This window comes from Cephus cinctus, unplaced genomic scaffold (genome assembly GCF_000341935.2).
Source record: "Cephus cinctus unplaced genomic scaffold, Ccin1 Ccin1_scaffold0351, whole genome shotgun sequence".
In the NCBI taxonomy this organism is placed as follows: domain Eukaryota; kingdom Metazoa; phylum Arthropoda; class Insecta; order Hymenoptera; family Cephidae; genus Cephus; species Cephus cinctus.
In genome coordinates this window covers 385813-410735 of record NW_014333043.1, presented here as the reverse complement: position 1 = coordinate 410735, position 24923 = coordinate 385813, and the positions used below count along the sequence as shown (strand labels likewise).

The 24923-nt window shown below is 38.3% G+C and overlaps 4 protein-coding genes and 1 long non-coding RNA gene across 23 annotated transcripts in view; 3 read left to right on the top strand and 2 right to left on the bottom strand.

The window, feature by feature from the left end:
* The window catches only part of LOC107267173 (uncharacterized protein CG43867), a 55246-nt gene extending 48999 nt beyond the window's left edge, over nucleotides 1-6247 (top strand). For 8 of the 11 annotated variants that reach the window (XM_025084424.1, XM_015738504.2, XM_015738503.2 and 5 more), the window contains 9 exons: nucleotides 10-228; nucleotides 1783-2075; nucleotides 2161-2494; nucleotides 2556-2795; nucleotides 2871-3007; nucleotides 3072-3201; nucleotides 3470-3679; nucleotides 3775-3910; nucleotides 3986-6247. In XM_025084424.1, coding sequence (XP_024940192.1) covers nucleotides 10-228; nucleotides 1783-2075; nucleotides 2161-2494; nucleotides 2556-2795; nucleotides 2871-3007; nucleotides 3072-3201; nucleotides 3470-3679; nucleotides 3775-3910; nucleotides 3986-4050 — 1764 coding nt within the window. In that variant the 3' untranslated portion in view covers nucleotides 4051-6247. The remainder of the gene's footprint in view (nucleotides 1-9; nucleotides 229-1782; nucleotides 2076-2160; nucleotides 2495-2555; nucleotides 2796-2870; nucleotides 3008-3071; nucleotides 3202-3469; nucleotides 3680-3774; nucleotides 3911-3985) is intronic. The other 3 variants (XM_015738505.2, XM_015738506.2, XM_015738507.2) reach the window with 3 other exon arrangements.
* LOC107267182 (N-alpha-acetyltransferase 20) lies at nucleotides 6233-7683 on the bottom strand. Of its 2 annotated transcripts, XM_015738537.2 has the most exons (6): nucleotides 7318-7683; nucleotides 7186-7210; nucleotides 6944-7034; nucleotides 6751-6880; nucleotides 6534-6670; nucleotides 6233-6463 (listed from the first exon to the last, which is right to left on the bottom strand). In XM_015738537.2, the coding sequence occupies exons 1-6, from the start codon at nucleotides 7368-7370 to the stop codon at nucleotides 6378-6380; spliced, it is 522 nt and encodes a 173-aa protein (XP_015594023.1). In that variant the 5' UTR covers nucleotides 7371-7683; the 3' UTR covers nucleotides 6233-6377. The 2 variants fall into 2 exon arrangements, with proteins under 2 accessions (XP_015594023.1, XP_015594022.1); XM_015738536.2 differs by having other exon boundaries at nucleotides 6751-7034.
* Nucleotides 7684-7700: 17 nt separating this feature from the next.
* Nucleotides 7701-12156, top strand: LOC107267176 (histone-lysine N-methyltransferase E(z)). 6 transcript variants are annotated; one of them, XM_015738524.2, is made up of 11 exons: nucleotides 7704-8370; nucleotides 8506-8819; nucleotides 8888-9160; nucleotides 9236-9452; nucleotides 9720-9743; nucleotides 9989-10089; nucleotides 10186-10468; nucleotides 10580-11257; nucleotides 11327-11509; nucleotides 11602-11767; nucleotides 11834-12105. In XM_015738524.2, the coding sequence occupies exons 1-11, from the start codon at nucleotides 8235-8237 to the stop codon at nucleotides 11892-11894; spliced, it is 2436 nt and encodes an 811-aa protein (XP_015594010.1). In that variant the 5' UTR covers nucleotides 7704-8234; the 3' UTR covers nucleotides 11895-12105. The 6 variants fall into 6 exon arrangements, with proteins under 6 accessions (XP_015594008.1, XP_015594011.1, XP_015594007.1 ...); XM_015738522.2 differs by having other exon boundaries at nucleotides 7701-8370; nucleotides 9723-9743; nucleotides 10186-11257; XM_015738525.2 differs by having other exon boundaries at nucleotides 7701-8422; nucleotides 10186-11257.
* Nucleotides 12157-12319: 163 nt separating this feature from the next.
* LOC107267175 (adenylate cyclase type 2) lies at nucleotides 12320-24915 on the top strand. Of its 3 annotated transcripts, none has more exons than XM_015738519.2 (18): nucleotides 12320-12736; nucleotides 18648-18799; nucleotides 19377-19901; nucleotides 19983-20089; nucleotides 20383-20494; nucleotides 21181-21308; nucleotides 21400-21558; nucleotides 21663-21795; nucleotides 21867-21955; nucleotides 22029-22134; nucleotides 22198-22256; nucleotides 22321-22491; nucleotides 22620-22956; nucleotides 23020-23183; nucleotides 23253-23490; nucleotides 23549-23806; nucleotides 23889-24009; nucleotides 24090-24915. In XM_015738519.2, the coding sequence occupies exons 1-18, from the start codon at nucleotides 12724-12726 to the stop codon at nucleotides 24353-24355; spliced, it is 3138 nt and encodes a 1045-aa protein (XP_015594005.1). In that variant the 5' UTR covers nucleotides 12320-12723; the 3' UTR covers nucleotides 24356-24915. The 3 variants fall into 3 exon arrangements, with proteins under 3 accessions (XP_015594005.1, XP_024940195.1, XP_015594006.1); XM_025084427.1 differs by lacking the exon at nucleotides 12320-12736 and adding an exon at nucleotides 12847-14038 and having other exon boundaries at nucleotides 24090-24379; XM_015738520.2 differs by lacking the exon at nucleotides 12320-12736 and adding an exon at nucleotides 17782-17904 and having other exon boundaries at nucleotides 24090-24379.
* LOC107267184 lies at nucleotides 13957-18233 on the bottom strand. The gene is made up of 3 exons (XR_003059521.1): nucleotides 18009-18233; nucleotides 14312-14977; nucleotides 13957-14084 (listed from the first exon to the last, which is right to left on the bottom strand). It is a non-coding gene; the product is annotated as an uncharacterized LOC107267184 (long non-coding RNA).
* Nucleotides 24916-24923: the final 8 nt, after the last annotated feature.

Sequence of the window (24923 nt, the reverse complement as noted above, 5' to 3'; positions counted from 1 at the left end):
GTTTAATAGGCCTGTCAGTTGTTCATGTCTGTTGCCGTGGAACAGGCTGGTATAGATTATCACGTGGTCCTTGCCCAGAATGCACTTCAACAGTGTTTAGATCAACCGGAACTTCAGTCTGAATTCATTTGTGCTCTGGTAAAGCAGACTAGTCGTCACACTCAGCAGCGTTTGGGCGTACAGGTAAAAAAGGCCGCCAGACTTGTGTCGCTGGGTACTGCGCGCGTTGTAAGTCCTGCTTATTGTTTAACAAACACTCGATTATCACTGTACCATTTTAAGAATTCATACGATACACGAGAAATTTGAAATAAAGGGAAAAGAAATAAGGATCGTTCAAGGGAGACAACGTATCTTGATTTTGTTCGTAGGACAATTTTATATTTGCATTTTTCTTTTAAAAAGACTAAAGAAAAAAAATGGTACAGTGGAAACGCTTGGTCAAGTATTAAATCTAATCCAATAGGAAAATAAATTCAGAATGCGGCGCAGCTCTAGTACGTGCATTTTATTTGTCTTTAGTGTCCTTTGGTTTGGTTCTCTTTTTAATCAATAACAGATGAATTAACCGATTAATATTCAGGTCCGACTTTTTATATTTATTTTATTATTTTAACAATAATACTTGACGAAGTTTTAACAATGATTTTAGTTATAACATTCATCCACATTTCACTTTCATTTGCTGCTTTAGACGTGCTGACCCTCTAGTTACTACTCTCAAGCGCATGCATCTGATCTTTTAGATACATCTAGTTAAGTTTTCTTCAATTCATTTATTTATTACGTATTTTAATATTATACATCATATCCCATGACTACCCTGCCCTGACGCCCTTCACGTGAGCCGAACGTATTTTGATAATCGTTACAATTCCCCTATAAAAAGCTTTTCCTCCGTTATAATAATACAAAAAATGGACGAAATGCGTTTTTTCAAAATTATCTCAATACGTTCAGCAGCACACACACTTGCAGAATGGTATGTTGGTGTACATAAGAATCACACACAGAAAAACATCTTTATAGACTCAGTTAATTTTTTTTATATTACTTAGTTTATCTTTCAATAGTTAATTACAATATTCTATGTTTGAATGCTGCTTAGAGAATTAGACCTTAGTCATCAGTATGAGCAACTATTTAAGGATAAAGCTAGAAATCGGGTAGAACTGCACTTAATACGAAAAATTGGATAGACACGAATTGGAAAAAAAAGTCATATCATTGAAATTTGGAAATTGTAGCTGCCTATAAATAAAATTGAGTGATAGTGAAAGAAATTAAAGCAAATTAATGTTACAAAATTTAGAGTACTCAAGCTGCAAGTAATGAATAACTGATAAATAGTCCAGAACGCTTCTCATCCACATTTCAAGTCATCGATTTGTCAATCCATGCGTTTTATGTGATTAACATATATATTTTTGCATTGATATTCCAATTACCGTTGCTTATACTAACAATTTTGATGATAAAACAATCGCATAATCATTAAGAGCAGATCTAGATCCAGAATCATATGAAATGAGGTCACGGTGCTACTAGATTTGGTGAATCGGTGAACAGTCAGAATAAACTAAACACGAAATAGAAATAGGGTAAAAATTGTTAAGTCTCAAAGGTCTTGAAATTCCAAGCATCATGTTATGAAATTAAAAATGGCGAACGAAATGGAGGTAAAGAGAAAAAATAACCATTTCGCGAGATACCTAAGAAATTCGTAGCTTAGGTGTCTGGTCCACTGCACGGCCGTAGTAGTATGCCAGCATACCATTGCAGCAGCTCCTCCTCTGCGCCACGCAATCGCTCTTCACCTGCGATACGCAAAGTCCCGCGGCAAATGGCAGCGGCGAAAATGCGGACGCACAATCGACGGCCTCCACTTCTCACAGTCCTCCGCTCACGCAGGGCCATTCGACAGCCACAATATTGGACTGCAAGACCAACCCTGCCCAATACGTACTCGTCCAGGGTTGGCAGCTCTTGGCACTGGCTGTGTCATTATTCTTACCGCGAAATAATCGGCTACTGTGGTACCTGAAGCTGCATCTTCAAAGGAATGCTGATTCCAAGTGAGTAATAATTATTGTACAATTAATATTATGACACGGTGATCGATGACCGATGACCGATATGACATTCTTTGTTACATTGTAGAACTGAGTGTGGCAAATATGCAGCCTACTGCGAGAGAGCTCTCGAGAGAACATTACAGAATAGTGGTCGTGAAGTTAAACCATCTAGAATGGAAGTTTTATCTATTCTGTTGAAGAACCCATATCATCATTCTCTACCTCATGCCATACCGGTTCACTTTCTGAATGGGACTTATCAGGTTGTGAGCTTCGATGGTAGTACTACTATTGAGGAATTCTTGAACACTCTAAATCAAGAGATTGGCTGTAGGGATGTTCACCAGTCTGGGTTTACATTGTTCAGTGATGATCCCATTGAGAAGGACTTGGAACACTTTATCGATCTTCAAGCTAAGGTAGATTTTATATAAAAACATCTTGTTTCTATGAATCGAGACTAATTGCTATAATTTTCAGCTCTGCGATATCATCTCAAAATGGGAAACTGCACTAAGAGAAAAGGGATCTGGAAAGTTTGAAAATACTAGGGTGATACAGTTAACGTACAAGTCTCGGTGCTACTGGCGACAAGCTGCTAAAATGGAGACTGATAGAGAACGTCTGTTGTTGTGTTATCAAGTGAATCAACAGGTTGTACAGGGAAAGTTCCCACTAAACCGAGAACTGGCCTTTGAGCTTGCATCTTTGATGGCTCAAGTAATAATAAACATACGTTTAAAAATCACTATTCCTCTAATATCACAAATAAAATAACCTTTGAATTTGGTACAGATTGATTTTGGAGAGTACAATAATGATAAAACTCGAGGAAGCGGACCAGGAAGTAATCCACATCATCTGGTACTGCAAGCCTTGGATAAATTCTACCCTGTTAGATATCGATCAAACATTACAGCTGATCAATTAAGGTTTGTGAACTCAATGAAATAACGAATCGTTCATTCATTACTTAATACTTTTAATTATCTACAGAGAACTACAAGAAAAACTCCAAGAAAAATGGATAGCCCTGAGAGGACGTAGTGTCGTGGATTGCGTTCGTATTTATCTAACTTGTACAAGAAAATGGCCTTTCTTCGGTGCTACCCTGTATCAAGCAAAGGTGAGCCAGAATCTAAGCATTAATCAATAGTATATTACACTACAAGGGCCGAAAACTGAACTTTCGGCACTGCTCGATAGAATCTATCGATCAGTTCCGGGTCAAATCCGGGAATGCTATGATTTCCGCACACTCTGAACTCATCAAGAATGGACCATTTTGTGTTTGTTTTTTGGTGCACAAACTGTATACTTTCCGTACAGCGTTGCCAAAAAAATTTTTTTTTATTATTTAAATCCCCACAATCTTACACTATTTTCTTTAACAGCTAAAGCAGGTCGAACCGGTCACTGTGTGGATAGCGGTGTCAGAAGACAGCGTCACACTATTAGACCTACAAACAATGGCGGTAGTATGCCGTTACAATTACGGCAACATAGTAACATTCGGTGGATGTCTAGATGATTTCATGCTCGTCGCATGTCCGGATGAAGGTGCTGCTGAACAAAAGCTACTGTTTGCCCTGAGCAAACCTAAGGTAAACTACAATTTCGAAAATCCTGCTCTCTTTCTCCCAGTGTCCATATACTGCAACGTTATTCTCAGTACTAGTAAATTCTACAATTGTTACAGATATTGGAGATAACTCTATTAATCGCGGATTATATGAACGCCTTGGGTCACGCATTGCCAGGAACCCCACAGATGAACACACTGACTCGCAACGGCTCCCACAGATCCATCAAATCCAACTTGAGGCCCGCTACCGGTGAGTGAACGATAAAGAATCCTGGTGCAAATGGACATCTGGGACATGTGGGAATTGTGTGAAATATGTGCGCAGGTTCAAGCTGTCTTCCAACGCAACCAGACATATTGAAATCGACCCCTGACCACCAAAGACCCTGAAAAGACTGCGCGATTTATCGTTGAAGTGGATGAGAAGCACGTTAACTACTATTACTGCTACTATTACTATCTGTTTACGACTGTCAAGAAATAATGGTTCTACGATGGCACTAAAGTGATATCCATTCGCGATGACGTACCACAACTTATGGTATTCTAAATAGATAGAAGACGACAGCGCCGGAAATCCGTTTGTGCTGATTTCAACGAAAAAAAAAATTGCGGCATTGCAGACGGATAATGGACGTGAATAATTGGGGTTGTATTTTCTACGTTAATATTAACGAACAAACATGGATAATGAGCAATCGAGGAATCGTGTGTGTAATATATATGAAATAATCGACTCGATTAAAGCGCGATAGAGACACGCAGTAGCCATTGAAGGTGATATTATTGCAAGCGCATATTAAGGGAAGAAATGGATGAAATATGAAAACGATTTTGGAAACACTGCCTAATTAGTGAATTTGGTAACATCGAATAATTTTGTTCGAGAGCTAAGCAATGTGCTGAAATCTTTTGCTACCGTATTTATATACCAAATTCGTGTGTAAGGTAACGTAATCTCCGAACAGGAGTTTTCAATTAGCGACAGCATTGAATTGCATATTGTGTACATACAAACAGTAGCTACTACTATATGTTTAGAGATTTAATTTGTAACGTGGACGAAGACATATGGATTCGATGTTCGTGAAGCCCAGGGATGCTTCTCGGAAGAATCTAACTCTTGCCAAAAAAAAAACAAGGAAAAAAGTATAGAAAGAAAATAAAGGAACAGTGTAAATTCATAACGTGAGTGAGCAAAATATTATTATTTTACACTAGCCGCATGCGGAATGGACGCTAATGTCTTAAGAAGAGGATACATACAATTTTGTATATTACTTTTGTATATTGTTACGAACCCAATCGAGCTGTATTGTTACAAGTATGTTTTTCCTCTCTCATTCTCGAATCTACTTGTACTTTCCACGTGGCCATTTATACTGTTTTTTTTTCTATCGACCGCGATAGTCTAATTTATTAATAACGCTAAGCCTATTTGCCATGATTGTGAGGTATCTCGTTGCCGTACACGTTTGCGGGGACATTTTATACATATTTCAATTTCATTGCGCCATTACTTGTATCCTGCACGAACTCACAAATCTTCGTACAAGTCTGGACGAAAATGAAAAACGAAATTGAAGATTTCATTGATTCTATTTAGAATTTCAAACGCCATATTTACAAATTTTTAAGAAAGTCTCGTCCTATTCTTTTATTTAAAGACTAACTCCGATTATCGATTTGATATTATGCTGGTAGCAGCTAGTCTTAGAATATTTTACATATTTATTTATACTGAGTATATTGTTTGTTTTATGTAAGAGGACGACCAAATAGTTGTAAAGAGGGGGATCTTTATTGAATGAGAACAGCACTTTTGTGATTTTCCGAAGCGTATCATGTACCGATTTGATTATACCATAAAAGAGTAACAAGAGAGACGATGAAAAATATATATATACCGTAGAAGTTTTGTACTGAATTGACGTGTCCTACGTACTACTAGCAGACGTCTTCCTTTACAATGTAAAACACAAATGAAATAAAACTAATGTAGGGCTTTCGTATAATATGTACAAGACTTCTATTCTTATTCTTGGTAAACTGAATGGCATTGTGGCTATTTCTCATTTTTCACTATTTATTTGCCTCTAATTAATCGGTATCCGGCAAATTAATAATTATAAACGTGCGTCATTTTTTGGTCGGAGTAGCTCGAACCTCAGATTATTGGGAACAGTACAAAACGAGAAACGTTAGAGAGAAATGGCACTTTGTCCCTGATTTCATTTTTTTATAAGGTATAATTAAAAAATGATATTGCGTAAGTGTCCTCTGGGCGCCTCTATGGTAATACATTAACATTCATTCATTCTGTAAATATCATGTGTAGTCGTAGATCTCTTAGGTATATTAGGATCAAAATGGGCAGCTGGTATACCATTGGGTTACTAATGTAATAGCCATGATAAACAAACAAAGAATGGGCAATCTGTGCTGCGCCATCTCAGCCTAATTTCTGTAGATCTTTATTTATTATTTATTCGCATAAACCGGCGCATGAGAGATGCGAACAATGTATGGTAAAAACGAAACGTTGTACTATTGTACAAAAGAATAAATAAACTTTGCTCCAATTGTCGATCATTTATTAACATTACTGTTGTTCCATCTTAATTGTTACCCTTGGACTTGATTGATATGGAGTGTATACCGCAGTGTGTCAAGTTATTCAAATTTTAAGAACATTCATTTCTTTCATGTTTAAAAATTCAATCCACCTCCTCTGGTCTCACAGGATGGGTCAGTGGAATCACCGATTTTTTCTTTACGTCTCTTGACAGTGCTTTACGCATATCTGCAATTGTTATTACTTGTAATGAAGATTCTAGATTTAGCAATGGGTGTATAAAATCAGGTTACAGTACCATAAGCATCTTCATCAGGATCTCCACTGTAATATTCTAAAACCGTTCTATATACAATGTAACCTAATTGTTGATACATTTTAATGGCCACCTTGTTGCTGACCCTTACAAACAGATCTACAAAATATGCTTGTTTCCTGTAAAGTAACAATTGCCGTAATTGAAGTTGGTTTAATTTATAAAAATATTCAGTGCATCAAAGCAAAAACTTATTTACTTCTCCGAGACTTCTTCCAGGTATCTCATCAACGTAGCAGCAAGTCCAAGCCTTCGATAATCATTGGATACGGTAAGGGCTGTTACATGACCATGCCAATTTTCCCCATGACCTTCCGCCTTACCCATGACTAGAAACATATACAATATACTTTTTCTTATAATAATAATGATAATAATAATCACAGACGTACTATAACCCATAATTTCTCCATTTGGTGATTCAGCAACCTGAAAATACTCCGGCCAGTGTGCCAAATATTGCATATAAAATGACAGTCCATACTAATCACTCTGTCAAAGAAAATAGTAGAAATAAATAAATGTGATTTATTCTGGTTAATGAGATTCTAACCTAATGTCACTACATCACCAACGTAAACACATACCAGGAATAATTATTAATCATAACAATTAAAATTTAATAAAAGGATACTGTCTCCGTCAAAGGATCTAGATTCCTAAAATATAAAAGTTATAAATTGACAATGAAGTTTGAATAGAAAAAAAAGATAACATGCTCGTATCAATCATAAAAATAATATATATGCAACAGTGAATAACTCACACATTGTTGAATCTAAACAGGTCGTTACAGGTGAATGGTCTTAGTATTGACATATTCAATTTTCTTTTATATTAATGAAATTTTTATTAGTAGAGCTGTGTATATTATGAGTATATTAAAATGATAAAATATCGTTTAAGATTGCATCGCATGCAACTAAAAGCACTTGGACTTGAACGCTCAGTGACTACGGTGGGGGGTTCAAAATATAGATGTCGCAAGTTATAAACGTCAGACAGCGCAAAGCAGAGTAAAGAACAGAGGAAAGCCGACGGGCAGAGATGAGTAGGACATAAGTACAGACATGAGAGATGCACAATGCTACGATTTTAGGCATAGAACCATAGAACTCCTGGAAGGGGAATAGCCTACTGTAGCCATGAGTGAAAAGTGGCCTAAACATGTTGAAACAGAGATATATCTCTTCGTTTGTAAAGTTCAGTTCTTCTCATTGCGCTAATGCGCCAATTTACTGACCTAACAAAACCTAACCAATCTAATGCGAAAAGCGAGTTACATGAAGACTGGAGGAATTCGATTGGAGGCAGCCATTGTTATGATGATGTAGTGCGCGCGTGCGCAGTGAGAGGAACTGAACGTTACGAACGAAGACTTGGGGTCATTTTCCATTCATTGCTAGAGTAGACTATTCCCCTTCCACGAATATAAGTTCTATGCCACTTTTAACAACGCCATTCCTCTTCCAGGAGTATGAGTTCTATGCCTAAAACTGTAGCGTTGTGCATCTCCCTACTCATATCTGCGGCGAGTAATGCAATTCACCTTTTTTCCCTTAATTTTCGTTTGTAGCCATTCCCAACTGTTCCTAACGTTATTGCTCACATTCATTTTCCCTGTAGCTTCCTTTGTTATCAATTTTCTTACACAAAGATCTCATTATTTACGAGTTCGTGAATATGTCAAAGGCGAAAGTGTCCGCAGAATGGAAAAAACGCGTGAAATCAGAATACATGCGACTGCGGCAAATGAAGCGGTACAAACGAGCAGATGAAGTGAAAATTGCTTGGAATCAAAATCGCAAGGTTATGACTGGTCAGTGTCCTTGAATAGTAACAATTTCCAGGAATGGAGTATCATTTTACCTGTACTTATAATTTTTATAATATTTATTGTAATAATAATAACATATTATATTGATAATAACTTATTATATTGTGTGTGGATTAGAACTTTTGGTGGCAGAACAGAAAAGATGGGCTGATGGAAAAGCAATGTGGTTGGCAATGCAGGAAATTCCTCCACATGTTTCTTGTATGAAGAAAGCAGAAATTACAAGCTCCGATGGTGATACACAATCATGTCCAGTAAAAATAATTAATGCAGTGACTCCTATTCCTACTATGTATACATGGGCTCCGATACAGCAGAACTTCATGGTGGAAGATGAAACTGTTTTACATAATATTCCCTATATGGGTGATGAAATTCTAGATCAAGATGGTACATTTATTGAAGAACTTATAAAGAACTATGATGGAAAAGTATGTAGCTACATGATTACGAGTCAATGTGGACAGAAACAATTTATAAAATATAATGCATTCAATAGGTTCATGGTGACAGGGAGTCAGGTTTTATGGATGATGCTATATTTGTTGATCTTGTGAATGCCCTTGCAAATTATGAAAAAGATGATAAAGAAAGAGAAATACCAAAGAGAGGTAGGGACATGTCCAAAGATAAAGAAAGCTCCAAGGAAGATGACAAAGAGAAAAAGGATGAATCAATCAAGATTGAGCTCAAACAAGAAAAAATGGAAGAGGACTCTAAGGATGAGAAAGAAAGTGATGGTCGTCCATTTCCTGCTATTCAAATATTCAATGTACGCTGAAACTAATAAGCAACATAACCCAGACTTCAATCTAGAATTACCAACGATTAATGACTCATTTTTTAGGCAATTTCCAGTATGTTCCCTGATAAAGGCAGACCAGAAGAACTTAAAGAGAAGTATATCGAGTTGACAGAAAGATCTGATCCGAATATTCTTCCTCCTGAATGCACACCAAACATTGACGGCGTGAACGCAAAGAGTGTCCCCAGGGAACAGACTATGCATTCCTTTCATACACTTTTTTGTAGACGGTGTTTCAAGTACGACTGTTTCCTGCATCGTGAGTAAACGAAAATCGAATGATTTCTTGTGAGTGATTCGTCGTAGCGGTTTCGATCGTCCAAGGTATCAGTAGTCAAGTATTTTGATCCTTCGCCACTAGTTGCTGTATAGTAATTATACATTATTTACCTAAGTAGCAACAAAGTGTGTACTGTACCAGAGACGAGCCGCAACTCCGAATCGACAATCGCGATTAAACTCGCTAAGCCCTCCCAAGTGAAACACCTATTAATTAGAATAATTTTTCATTCCTGATTTATCGTAGCAGCCAGGGGGACTTCGCCGCAAGGTAAAGAACATTGCATTCAAAAGAGAGCATTTGGTCGAACGCTTTATTTTTGTTTAGCACAGAGGCATCGTCAAGGAGTCCTCATCCACAATCGCATTTCATTCGCCGTTCATCGTTCTATCCACTATCGATTTCTCTAGATTATGCATTCTTCATTCTTTGCATTCAATTCATGATTCTTGATGCGCAATATTCATCCAAGCCATTGTATTCATCCTATAGTGAGATACCACTCTTTATTATAGGTCTGCAAGTCTGTCATCCTGGGCCGAATTTACAGAAACGCAAAGGACCGGATTTGAAGCCTTTTTCTGAGCCATGTGGTTCTGAGTGTTACATGCACTTGGTGAGTACTGATATAATAATTTGGTTAGGATGCTAGATAATGGATTAAAAGGAGCGATACAGTATTAGATAGAATGAATTTTATCCAATCCCTTAGGAAGGTATGAAGGAGAAGCTGGCTGCACAGGCAGCAGATATTAAAGAAGAAGAAAACGGCATGGCTGAAGAAAAGAGAGGATGCTCTGCAAATGGTAACGGAAGTGGTGGTGGTGGTATATCTGGGAGTGGGAGTATAAATGGAGGTTGCGGTACCGGAAGTGGCGCTGTTGCTGGAGGACCGCGAAAAGTTCGTAAGCAGGCAAGCATGGATTCTGGAAACGAAGCTAGTAGCGAGGATAGTAATGACAGTAACAAGTACAGTCAGGGTGGCAGCTGCCAAGGTGAAAACTCCTATGACGTCGTTCTTAAAACAGCGAGCCCTGAAGAAGCCACATCTACGATGGGTTTAGGGACGGATTCAAGTCCCGAGATTTTACCAGGATTCTTTACAGATTTCAAGCAGAATGTTAACCAAGATTCACGACCGTCCGAAGAAGTAATGGCGGAGAACTCTGTCGATGCTCACCCTGAGCATCAAACACCATTTACACTGTTGGGTCTGGACAGGCGTATCAATATAGAAAGCGAGTTCTCTTGGACAGGATCCGAGCAGAGTCTATTCAGGGCTTTACACAAGGCTTTCCCAGGTAATCCTTGTGCACTGGCTCAAATAATGCTCACAAAGACTTGTCAAGAAGTTTACCAGTTTGCACAGAAGGAGGCTTCCGATATACCTGCTATTGAAAGTCTCAAAGATTTTACGCCACCGCGGAAGAAGAAGAAGAAGCATCGTCTCTGGTCTATGCACTGTAGGAAAATACAGCTCAAGAAAGACTCCGGTGCAAACCACGTTCATAATTTCGCACCCTGCGATCACCCGGGTAGACCATGTGACACTTCTTGTCCTTGCATTCAGGCGCAGAACTTCTGTGAGAAATTCTGTCAGTGCAGTAGCGAGTGCCAAAATCGATTTCCAGGGTGTCGTTGTAAAGCTCAGTGTAATACAAAACAATGTCCTTGTTACCTGGCGGTTCGTGAATGTGATCCTGATTTGTGTCAAACATGCGGCGCGGATCAGTTCCATATTACTAAAATCTCATGTAAGAACGTGAGCGTTCAGCGAGGTCTTCGTAAGTCAATCAGCTTTGAAATGTTCTTCTATTTTTTACATATTAATTACTGAAGATTTTTTGAATCAGACAAGCACCTTCTGATGGCGCCATCCGATGTGGCCGGTTGGGGCATCTTCCTCAAGGAATCTGCAGCGAAAAATGAATTCATCTCAGAATATTGTGGAGAAATTATTAGTCAGGACGAAGCTGATCGGCGAGGAAAAGTTTATGACAAATATATGTGCAGTTTTCTCTTCAATTTAAATAATGGTACAGTTTATGTTTTCCGCATGCACATATCCGTTACTCAAGTTCTTTTTGGAATTTATCAGTAAAACTGGCAATACAATATCCATTTTTAGACTTCGTAGTAGACGCTACGCGTAAAGGCAATAAAATTAGATTTGCCAATCATTCAATCAATCCAAACTGCTATGCAAAAGTAATGATGGTAAATGGTGACCACAGAATTGGCATTTTTGCCAAAAGAGCTATACAGCCTGGCGAGGAATTATTTTTCGACTACAGGTATCTATTACTTTTTATCCCATTTTTTATCATGCATCATGCTAACCTTTTTCATTCATTTTGTAGATATGGACCAACTGAACAACTAAAATTTGTCGGGATAGAACGAGAAATGGAGTTCCTTTGATGACACAATATCATATCATAAACACCTGTTCTCAATTGTATATATATTATATTTGTATTTCATATTTTAACTCAATCGTCTTAATAATACACGGTCGCACCGTAACAATTTTTATGGGGCCAACTTTTCATGGCTTGCAATGTAAATCTGTCATTTGGATTTCATATCGATCTCGAAGTATAATACTATAATTCATTATGTAACAAGAAAGCGATAATGTAACGACGTATTGAAATATATTGAATAGAATCATTTTTCGTAACTCACTGAGTGTCCTATTTTTAAAACTGATCTACCTACTTAATCACAGTTCGTAAATCCTATCAGTAATCTCGTATTAATTGAAATTCTTCATACTGAGGGTATTAAAATGTATAGGAATATGTATATCTATCTAAAGAATGCCAGTGAATAACTCGAGGAAGAAAGAGCATATCCGCGTCGCGACGACTGGCGTTTAACGCAGCCCAGCACCAGTTGCAGCGACACCGACGACGACGTCGCACGTGAGTTGTCGCGTGCGAACGGCGGCGTATTCGTCAGTATTATTGAAACCAAGGTGGACGTGAGCGACGCACAGTAAGGGAGCCCGCCGTCGGAGAGAGAGGTGGTAAAATTCGCGCGCCTCGGAATTCTCGGCAATTCGTAGGAAGCGTCTCGAGTACCAACTCTGTCACGGGCACATTGGATAAATTTTATTTTGGGCGACACGACACCATCCTAGTCGACGACGTGTTTGCGATCCACGTAGACTTAGTGGAAGTCGGAGGAGTGAGCCCTAGTAGAATTTGGATTTGAAAACAAATAGGAAGTGATAAATCTGATCGTCATGGAGGAAGCGGGTAAATATACTGATTAAATAAAAAATTAATTTTTTAAATCCTAATCATATGACACCCCGAATCGATCATAGAACAAAGTATATTTATTAAAGAATTCTTTAGCAAGATAGAAATTGTCAAAGATCCGTAGGAAATGCAAGCGCATCGACCTAAACTGGGCCTGAACCCAATTTGAAACTCCACCTTGCTTTATCACTGCCAAAATCTCTCAAAGCTTCTTATGCGCTCGCCAACAGATCTGATCTAAGTGCAAATGTGTTCAATGTATTTTATAGCGTCATTTACATTCCCGGAAACGATGAAAAGATTACTATATATAGTAAAGCTATCAAGAGTAAATAATGCTCCTCGCTTGTCCTTTATGGTTTACCAAAGAGAAACAGTCTCTTCTAATCTCGTAGTAATTGAAACTCGTAATTCTAATTTAATTTACAACCCCAAAATAATTAAACACATCCTTTCCATCGATTCAGTCCTGCCGAAGGACGATCGTTCGTCAAATCAAAGCCAGAGCTAAAAGATGCTTTAAAATACCGGCTCTCGAATCAGGCTAAAATCTGAACCCCGTTTGTAGGGTCTTTGATGTATTCAAGATACACCACGACAGTTAAATTTATGGGCGCCTCAGTCTTTCACAAAACTGCCAATAAAATAAGATCAATCAATACCAGTAGTGTCCTGTTGAAATATTCTCAATGACCTTAGGTCCTTTAGATATCAAGTAGACGTGGAAGAATAGTAAAGGTTCATAGATAAAGATGATAAAATTGGTATATGGTGGCGGCAACCGTCACTGTGCTGATCGTAAAACGTCTATTTCAAAAGCGTCGCTCTATCCAGCGCCATTAAGCACAGCAATAGCATCGTGAACTCATGAGCAGATACACAATGTCATTTATAAGTTCACTGCCAGTTCAATAATACAAATAGAACTCTGGTTATCGTCTCTCACGATCAAACTTGATAACTCGATTATCAATCTCTCTTTGTGATCCATGAACTTACTCTGTCTCACTGTCAATGTCTTTATATACTCACATAGACCTGACTATGTTGCTAAACTTGAATCGCACTTAGGAACAATTGCCTGAAGGCTGACCTTCACTGGAAATGGCCATCTGCCAATTACATAATAAATTATTAGTCGCAGAGAAAAGAGCTGTCACGACCTTGGCTCTGGCTTCTTCAGATAATCTAAAGTTGTATAATTCAACGGCAGCCACCAATAAGATACACATGGACCAGTTTCCCGTTTCAATGATTCTGCAGGCAGGCAGATAGACAGATGTGTATACAAAGAGGGTAAGAACCCAACCAGTGTTTACGATCAGTAGGGGCAATGATTGGCCTGTAACAAAACACAAGAAACGTTTAATATTAGTTTCCCAGGTTATTAAAGAGAATAGCAGGATATTCTTAGAGAACTTGTCGTTTCTAAGAAACGATGAATTATGCAATCAAGAGAATTTGCAAAACGATCTCTGCATACATAATATGTACATTATTATTCTTGCTCTCTCTTAGTCTTTACTCTTTCCCTAGCTGGGCTTTGGCCTCGTTATTAAATTGATTTACCTGTAATTAAAACAGCTCGTTGCTGAAAATTCCCAAGTTTCAATTCCTTCACTCCCATGAAGTCACTCCATTCTCATTTTCTATTGCTTCAATGTTCCATGGAGATTCGACAAGACCCCTCAGACTATTGACCGCGTTACACTTTGCATAATCCATGAGAATATTTCTGGGGGTTAAACTTTCTCATGGCCATCGAAAGAGAAAAGGGTGCAAAAAGGCGAAACCAGGACGCACGAGTAGAGCAGGACAAGTTGGAATTTCAGGAATGCGTACGGCCTCCAATTCATTTTACTGCTTCCACTTCCTCGACTATCTCTCCCTCGAAGTCTCAGGGTCGTTCAGCAAAATACAATGATAAAAGAGTGTTTCCAACTTGTAACGAAAAAATCGTTTTCTCATATATTTTATGTTTCAAGGGACACGCACGAGACAGCATGAATCTCCAGAAATATTTGTCTCGAAATACGTTGTGCACGATATCATTTATTTTTTATTCGCCGAGCTATTTGTGCGTCAGGGTACGAGTTAGCTCGCGCCATTGCTGTTCACCTCGAGATTCACTCCTTCTCTTTCACACTGTTAAGGTAGTGTTTTGTTATAAAAAAAAGCATGGCGCACTTTTAACGTGCTAGTCCCATTAATCACCCGTTCAAATGAACTTGTCACCTGAAATAACATATATAGAGCATGTAGAGTAAATAAAAAAAAATCTGTAATGTGTCCTGAAACTTCCAATTGGCATTTCACGAATATAAAGCTATTTTACATTATTACTTTGAAACAATAATATTAATGGGCTTACAATCGCAGTCTTCAGGCCATATTTTATTAAAGCTCTAATGGATTGCATGGAAAACCGCAATGTACTTCCTTATAATGGATACCTTTTTCCTTTACCTTTCATTTCCCTCATGGACCTTTGACAAAGGTTAGCAGCTTAGCCAGGCAGTTATTTTCACGTTTGTGTGAAGTAAACAACAGGGAACGTTAATTAAATGAGTTTTCACAGTAACATATTTACACATATATAGGTATATTGCAACCTATGTGCACAAAACATTCAAATACGTTTTAGAAACATTGCTGAAACATATCAATCTGGTTATTAAGTTTAAGCAATGTTTCTAAAACGTATCTGAATGTCTTGTGCTGCATGAGAAGAGTATACATGTGTCCTTATCCAATCTATGCAAGCAAAGAATAATATTAAAATTTTGGAGATTTTTTATTTTCGTATATCTCGTTCGAGCGCGAGAGAGACATGCTTATGGGTATTTACGTGCGTTAAAGAGTCGGACGTACATAGCAGGCAGAAGAAAATGCTATATAAAGCCAGCCTTTCACATATCGGTATGTATAGATTTACTGAGATTCCTCTTGGGAGGTTTTTCTTCTCTCAGCCGTGAGTTATGACTCTCAGCTGTTCCAGTGGAACAATTGGATATCAGCCAAGAAACTTCGAAGGCGCAACAGGAAAAGTGCGCTAGAAAAACGTGGACGTTTTATATGTACCTATGTTACATTTCGATTGGAACATACGCGACTTTCGTTCTTCTAACATGACTAAATAGCTTAATAGCTCTTTTTTTATCGTTTTCCGGGTCATGCACAATATTAAAACGTTTATCCATAATGAAAGGAGCCAATATCCTTTTACGATTCTCGAATTTAATTCGGTACATTTCCTGGGTGCGCGGAGCCGTACAAATTTAACGGAATATAACTTTCCATTTACGATTGCCTGTTCTTGTCCATGATTATTTTTCCGTTGGAGTCAAGTAAATGACTTCCCGAGAGCAAAATGGAAATTTGATGGGGTAAAAAAGTACTCGCGTGACTTGGCGTCATGGTATAGAGATTTAAATGTACGATACACACGATTTATGCATGCCGGAGGATGAGATAAGTTTATAATAACAAAAGGCGAAATTCTAATTGAGAAAATGAGATTGTAATAATGAGCCGTTCCGCGAAATTAATAAATCGCGATTAGAAAAATCTATCGGATTCGTTATATATTATTTAAAATTAAATATTTGTTTCTGACCGTCAAAGAAAGAAAGAGAGGGGGAGAGGGTGGAAGGGGGGAGGGGAGAGAGAGGGAGAGAGAACCGTAGAAAAGTTTTTTCGTTTACAGTTGCGCCAACATAAATAGAATTGGCGACGACGGATCGTGCCCTCTAGGGTATAACCCAATAAGTCCTAGGGGAGTAATTGTGATATCGTTTCTATGCTTTATCCTTGTATCCACTTATTTGTTTTTACGTAGGAAAACTCTTGAATTCCCCGGCGTTGGCACCACCTAACCGAAGGGAAACTGTAGACAATACATAGATATGTGTATACATACGTCTAGCGAGGTAATCTTTCGAGGAAATTTCGAAGTCTCCACTGCGTATTTCTTTAACAGGAGAGCAGCAGAAGTTTAGAGTAAGGGTTATATATAATAACTTATATATAATAACTCAAGAGGACTGGTAGGAATGATAGGCAGTGAGAGAAATTAAGGGGAAAGTACTGTGTGGATTGTGGGGTCTAGACCGAGGGGACAGAGTAAACCCTGTCGTTGAAGAGTCGTCAGTGCAAAATTAATCTAGGCATCAGGGCGTATCGGCTGCTAGCAGAAATTTAATAATCCACATGTAGCTCCTGACAATCTCTGGTAGTTAATTCCACCCAAGGATATTAGCTCTCTAGCTTTCCCACGTATAAGGATACTTAGAGTGAAAATGTGCGTGATTGCAAGAAGTACAGTACAATAAAAACTCCCAAAAGACGAAGATACAACAAACAGATATGACATTTTGAACAGTGCTATTTAGTTTTTTACACCTTTCTGTGCTTTTCACGTTGAAAGTTATATTTCCAGTTTACAAGAAATTATCTCGGCACTCTAAGCTTTAAATGTAAAAGATGAAAATAGCTGAAATGCAAAATTTTAAGTACTTGCAAAAATAACACCAGTCGTTTTAATGCCATGAATATTTTGTAGGATTTAAAGATTGTAACAGGAAACTCCTAGCACTTCCTGCCAGAGACACCGAATTCGAAACTGTTCATTAGGAATCAGCAATGCGATATTCTAGTGAGAATGATATATGGGGTTGGCATCAATGTAATGAGACACTCTAGAAAACTCTACACATGTCTTTTTTTTAAATTAATTGTTTTTGACCATATTCTATTGTATATACCCACAGAGCAGAAGTATCGAGAATGTTCTAGAACATACTAGAATATGGTCGAAAACAATTAATTTAAAAAAGGACATGTGTCGAGTTTACTAGAGTGTCTCATTACTTTCATGCCAACCCAATACCAACCCTCGCAAGAAAAATTGCATTGTACTAGATTATAGGTTAAAAGGTAATAGCTATACTGGATACTTTAGTTTTTATAACGTTCTTATATAATAGATTTAGTTCTTAATCCTATAGATCCTTTAAAAACCACGCTTATGTCGAAGACGATGCTAGTAAGTGAAGTGAGTTACAGAACTGAAGTTGGCCGTGTCGATATTTAGTCCCCTTAGCGTGTCCTAGGTCAGCGGAGGTTTCATTAGCGTCCTGGCAATTCTTATTCATTACGTTAATGTGAGTGTACAGCAATTTCCAGTTATAAAACAAACAGATGATAGCACTTAGTTCATCACGCGATATTTCACACTACCATTCCCATTGATGACGTGTAAACTCACCAGATATCTTAGACGTCCAAAAGATCTGAACATCTACAATAGGCGTAAAATTGAAAGCCATTGCCTTAGAATTCAGAATCACATCCCACATCGTTGCCTTTTATCACTGCTTCGACTTCCATCACCAACTGCTCTTGTCACAAGTGCTGTCGACTCTGATCGAATTTTTCTTAATACGGCCGAGAGGGTGATACGTCTGAATTCATCCAAATTCCGAGAGCGACTAGAAATCGTTTGGAATTCGATCATTGATCTATCAGGAATTGATACCCTGTTCTACAGTAATGCATTTAGTAGTGTCTATCACATATATAGTATCCCAGCGTGGTGCCGTAACGCGTGACGCGGTTATCATGTCAGCGAGCATTGACGTTGACGTTGACGCGAGAGGAGAGACATACGTATAGAAATTGATCGATCAGGAATCATAGGAGCATCAGATTGGTTTTGACGTTTAATTATCACATCGACTAGCGTTTCTGTAAAATTGATCGAATTGAGATCTTAATGTGGTTGAAAGCAGGAAACATATCTTGAAGACATAATAGCATTATGCAACTTTGACACAAGCGGAAATATGAAAATAAAATATTTAAAGGAACATTGCTATCTATTTTATATCCTCATTTTTATTTTCAGAGTTTCCAGAGGACGAGAGTGTTAAAGAGCTTGCGGAATTACGTGATCGATACGAGGGTAAACTTACAGCCTCCTTGTATACCGGAAGTCTTCTTGTGGCAGCCATTGCTACTTTTATAGCCCTCGTTGCTCTCTGCTATTTGCACTCTAGCGTAAGTATCCTGGGACTGTTATATGCACCGTTATACTCTAATTTGCCTACTTTTACTGGAGCACACAATTTTCACTTACACTTTTTTAATTATAACAATTTTACTGACGCAAACTACGCAAGACAAATAGCTGCTGTCAGGCTGTTGCCGAGAAAAAAATCAAATATCTTCCTGAACATAGAGAAGAATAGTGGAAGTATGGAGAAGCTAAAGGTTCGAAGAAAAAGAGATTTAAGGGTTCAAACACAGTTGTATATTTACTGAGAACTTGGTTGGGGTTGCCTGACGCCATAGTCAATTCGATTTTCAAGTCGGTCGCCTTGGGATTTCGTGACCTGCTCCTAGATTGACCAAACTTTCAGTCAATATTAATCCTGAACCATGCAAGAGAGAGCCCGAAGGGAGAGCTTTAGCTAGGTTATTCTAGATAGCGTTGCTGATTCAGTGAAGTAACTACGTAATCACTAGGTCAACCCGGGGGGCCGCACATACTTCCTGGTTTAATCTTAAAGATCTGCAGGCGTTTATTTGACTATGGCAATGCATTGCCAAGATGGATGAATTGCCGGTATTTCAGGATCTGACGTACGTTCTGGTACCGGTCACGACGCTGACGACGATGCTGCTGTCGTCCTTGAGTCTTCTGGTTGTCACGCAATTCCCCTCGATGCTTTCATCACGACGCACGAGACTATTAGTTGGCATGGCATCTTCCATAATTCTGGGACTTGGTATTCTCGTGCTGGGAGGTGTCATACCTATCTTCGTAGGCGTCCTGAGCTTTGTATCCGCCTTGCCTAGACTTGAGAATCACAGACCCACCATCGTGGCATTTGCACTCGTGCTTCTTCATCTGGGAAAACTGCTCTATGAGTTCATAAGAAACAATGACCTTCCGTATAGTCAACTGGTTGGGGAAACCATACTTTTGTTAGCTGGATGTGCAGCTGGTCTCTACTTCAGGAATCTTACGGCCAGGGCACATCGAAGGACCTTCGCCGGGACCAAAACTGTCATAGAGTCCAGGGTCAAACTAGAATGTGAACGGGAACAACAGGAGCAGCTTCTACTTAGTGTTATTCCAGCATACATAGCAGCAGAGGTGAAAATAAACTTTGCTATTGAATTATATCAACTAGTAAATAACGATTAACAATCAAGATACAAATTTTATATTATCTAGGTAAAACGGAACATCATGTTAAAAATGGCTGATGCTTGTCAAGAGGTGAGCAAACACAAGCAAACCAGATTTCACGAGATGTACGTTCAGCGTCACAATAATGTCAGGTGAGAGCAAATTATTCGGGCACGCTCGTTAATTACGATACGTAATTAGCGTCCAGCACGCTTAATGCGATTGCGCGTGATATCGTGTCTGCATTACGTACACACGGTACAATCTTTTAAAGAACCCTGGTTATTTTATACAAAACCAGATTTTTGTTCTATAGTCAAAAAAAATGTTATTTGTGCTGTTTACAGCTGTTTGCTGCTGTACGCTAATATAAAAAGTAAAAAAAGAGCTGAACTGATTACGGATATAGAAGCTTGCTAAGAAATTTCATTTCTTTTTTTTTCAGTATACTTTATGCTGACATTGTAAACTTCACTCCTCTCTCAGAGCAACTCTCAGCTTCAGACCTCGTGAAGACTCTGAACGAGCTTTTTGGCAGGTTCGATCAAATAGCCCAGGTAGATAAACCAAGCTTGTAACATAAATATATCCTTCTTTCGCAAAAGACATGAACTGACATTATTCGCATCAGTGTTGTTCACGAGATGAACCCTGTTAAGTCGGTTCATCAAATGCTGAAAAAATTATGTAAGTTTATTTCTTCAAGAAAGAAAAAACCATTTAAATCGCGTATGTTACTGTAGCGTGATTCCTAGTTCTATATACGAATGTTATACATACGTTAGCTTTGTGAAGTTTTAGTAAACTTTTATGAAAGAGGACAGCTGGCGAGAAATATTTTCATAAATTCTCAATGTGGTAAACTTCAGTAGCACGCTGAGCTTTGTGGAAAAAATCAACTGAGAACTTGCAAATTCAATAAAGTCCTTCTTACCTGAGGAGCTACTCTTCCTCCCGGAAGGGTAGTATGAAGCTTGCTCTAGAGGGTCGTGTGGCACATAAAAAAAGTTTATGGTCAAATGAGCTTTGAGCCAGCCTATAAGGTTCGTACGTGAGCTTTTCATACCTAGAAGAGCAACGTGTAACCAAGATAAAAGACACTGGAGATTTTCAATGCTTTACTTATATTTTATTCTTCCCATGTCACCTATAAATGTTGCATATTGCAGAGTTATCCTTGTATAAAATCTATATGGATATCTGTATGTATATTGTGGATATTATAAAAAATAATATTTTTCAGGATAACCAGTGCATGAGGATAAAGATCCTGGGCGATTGTTACTACTGTGTATCCGGACTTCCGGTTTCTAGACCGAATCACGCATATAACTGTGTTAATATGGGTCTTCAGATGATCGAGGCCATAAGGTAAAATTAACAATCAGTGTAAGTAGCGCCTAAGGAAACGTTAAAAATGTTTGTGAAAAACGAAACAATTATTCAATGCTAATAAGTACAGATTCGTACGCGAAGCTACGTGTTTCAATGTGGATATGAGGATTGGTATTCACACCGGAAATGTACTATGCGGAGTACTCGGTCTACGTAAATGGCAATTCGATGTTTGGAGCGATGACGTCACCCTAGCCAATCATATGGAGAGCGGAGGACTACCCGGGTAACTCGATTTCCGTCTGGATAAAAAATTTGTGAAGCAGTGCTAAATTTGTTTTTGAAAGTTATAATACAGTTTTTTTTTATTTTGATCAAATTTTGTTTCAGGCGAGTTCACGTAACGAAAGCTACGCTCTTACAGCTGCGGGATCGATTTGAGGTAGAACCTGGGGATGGCGGATCACGCGAGAGTTATCTAGCGGAACACAAAGTTGAAACTTATCTAATAATACCACCAAAGGTATACGATGATAATAAACGGATTTCAATTTCTCCTGATATATAATATAATATCGTTATACTTTATTATAGAAAAGCAATGAAGAAAATAGAGGCTTGGAGAATGGTGAAGAACAGCGCAATCATGGTAATCAGGCATCCTCTGGTCCAGCACCATCCCGGTAAAACTCTACGGCTCTCTGTCTGTCTGTTCCTGTATCCTTAGGAGCTTACGGCATGATTTCCATTGTGCAGCTCCAGACCAAGCAGTAAGATGACAAAGTACGTGGAGTGCTGGGGTGCGGATAAGCCTTTTGCAAATATCGCCGAGGCCACCCTGGCCAAAAATATCGGTCTCACGGTGCGTTATACACGAGATTGAATTTTTGTTTGATTAACCGTTATTATCCTATTGACCTTACAGAGCATCGCGATGATCGAGTCGAATCTCCTGCCGCACAGTACAAATTTCTTTGACGTTAAGTGAGTCATGATATCTTTTAATTTCCATCTCAACGTTATTATCATTGTGTACCTTGCTTTACAGACAATGGTGTGCGACTAGAGAGGGTATGTCGCAGCTTACTTATTGGTTCGATGATAAGGACCAGGAACAACGTTACAGGGAGCAACCAGATCATCAGTATCCGCTGTATGTCCTAGCGGCAAATGTTCTTTACATAGCCATGTTTTGCATCCAAGTCATTTATTTACCAAGGTGAGAACCAATTTCGTCTTTCCTATATTCAACATTCAACGTCCTACTTCTTACTTCCGATTTTCTAAGAATGCTTCATATACAATTTACGCATATAAAATATATTAGAGAAATGGATTTCTTTTCAGAAATATAACAGTGTATGGTTGCTATACTGCTGGTCTTGTGACTTTACTCATGTTCACAATTATCTCATGGTACGCTAGTGAGAAATCTACCAGACCTGGAAGTGGCGGAGGTATTAGAAGTCGTGGTAGAACCAGCATTGTTGACAACTGTGCTGGCGATAATGTTAGCGTCGTTACTAGTGTTGGGATTGTCGAAGATTCGACTCACATATTTCTGAGTCGTGGATTTCGCATTGCTGTGTACTTAATAACTGCACTTCTGGCTGCTGCTTCTTCCGTTGTCAGTCTTTTTGACTTCTGGGAACAGGATCCAGCTAAATACTATCATCTTGCTCCAGTATGTCTATTTTATATTATTTAATTAGTTTTTAGCATCTCTTTCATTTTTATTTACTTTCAGGCCTATCTTTTCTGTGCTGCACTAGCACTTCTCATTGGATGGAGTCATCTGAGAGTTGGATTTTTTTTAAAACTTGGCGTGATGATATCAACTGTCATTGTAGTCCTTGTAACATTTTCTAGAGCGCCTTTGATCGATCTTTACTATGTTAAACATAAAAATGAGTATGTACCCAGTCTCTTTCTGATCGTTTAATGGATTTTCAATCTTCCCTTGGTATCCGGTTTCTTTAGGTTTTTTGGTATAAACTATCTGGTACAGCTTGGATATCTTCTCATACTAATTACGTTGCTGCTGCACATCCTGGATCGTCAAATCGAGTATACTACGAGGACGGATTTCCTTTGGAAGAGCAAGCTCAGAGTTGAACAGGATGAGGTCGAGACTATGAGGGGTATTAATAAGATTCTACTGGAAAATATACTTCCAGCTCATGTGGCTGATCATTTTCTGGCCACTAGAACAACACAGGTAGGGCTAGTGTTCTTAAAAATCAAAATTAAGATAATTGATCATAGTGCATTTACAGGATTTGTATCATGAACGCTATAGTAGCATAGCTGTAATGTTCGCTTCAATTCCAAATTATAAAGAATTCTATGACGAAACTGATATTAATAAACAGGGTCTTGAATGCCTGAGACTTCTTAATGAGATTATCTGCGATTTTGATTATCTCTTGCTCAAACCAAAGTTCTCTGGAATTGAAAAGATCAAGACTATTGGCAGTACTTATATGCTGGCTTCTGGTCTCAGTCCGGGTAAAGAAGATGAAGCTAACGGCAAGGTAAGTTTTTATGGGAAGAAACGAGACAAAAGAATATTTTCAGATTCTTTAATTAGAATGAATTTCTTTTTTCTGGAATTAGATCAACCCCAAGAAACAGAAAGATCATAACGTGATCGTCCTTGTAGAGTTTGCCATTGCTCTTATGACGGTGCTCGATCAGATTAACCGAGAATCTTTCCAAAGGTTCAAATTAAGGATGGGTAAGCACAAAATGAATGTCTTATTCAATTATCTACACGAATACTATAGATACTAGCTTTATATTCATTTGCTTAACCAGGTTTGCATCATGGACCAGTGATAGCTGGCGTAGTCGGGGCTCAAAAACCCCAGTACGACATCTGGGGTAATACAGTAAACGTAGCATCACGGATGGACAGTTGTGGAGTCATAGGCAAACTTCAAGTCACAGAAGATACTGCGAATATTCTCAAGAATGCTGGGTACGAGCTTATCTGTCGCGGACCAACGTATGTCAAGGGAAAAGGAACTCTCACTACATATTTTGTCAAAACTCCCTTTGACGATAAGCAGGACAATTACTAAATTCTGTTCAAACGACCAGCAAGCATTGTGTATGTCCCATTTAGTCAATTATAAAATATTGACCAATGAGGATTCAAAGAAGCATTAATTTTCTTTTACGTCATCATTGCATCTATATTAAATTTGAATATCTGGAGATGCATTTACTTAGATTATTCCAGATTATTTTCGAGTAAATTATAAAAGAAAGAACAAAGAATTTTAGATTTTATGAAAATAAAAAGAGCCGTACATTTCTAACACGTAAAACAAAGTAACACCATCGTGTACGGCAACAACTAACTGATAAAGACGTGATTCAATATTAGCTATGAGTAATCAAAAAACTTATGATCAATCGGTTATTGCCATTACCATTGTCGTCATGACTGTTTCATAACAAATCAGATGGCCGTACACATTTATCCAAGATAAGTCTGTAGAGGACACATTGTGTTTCCTTATTCGTCAGCTAATGTTAATCAGTATTTTGCGAAATTTAACGTTCAGGAATGACTGAACTTCAATTTAAAAAATAACCTCATCGACATCATACGCGTACAATTATCTATATTGCACATATCTGCTC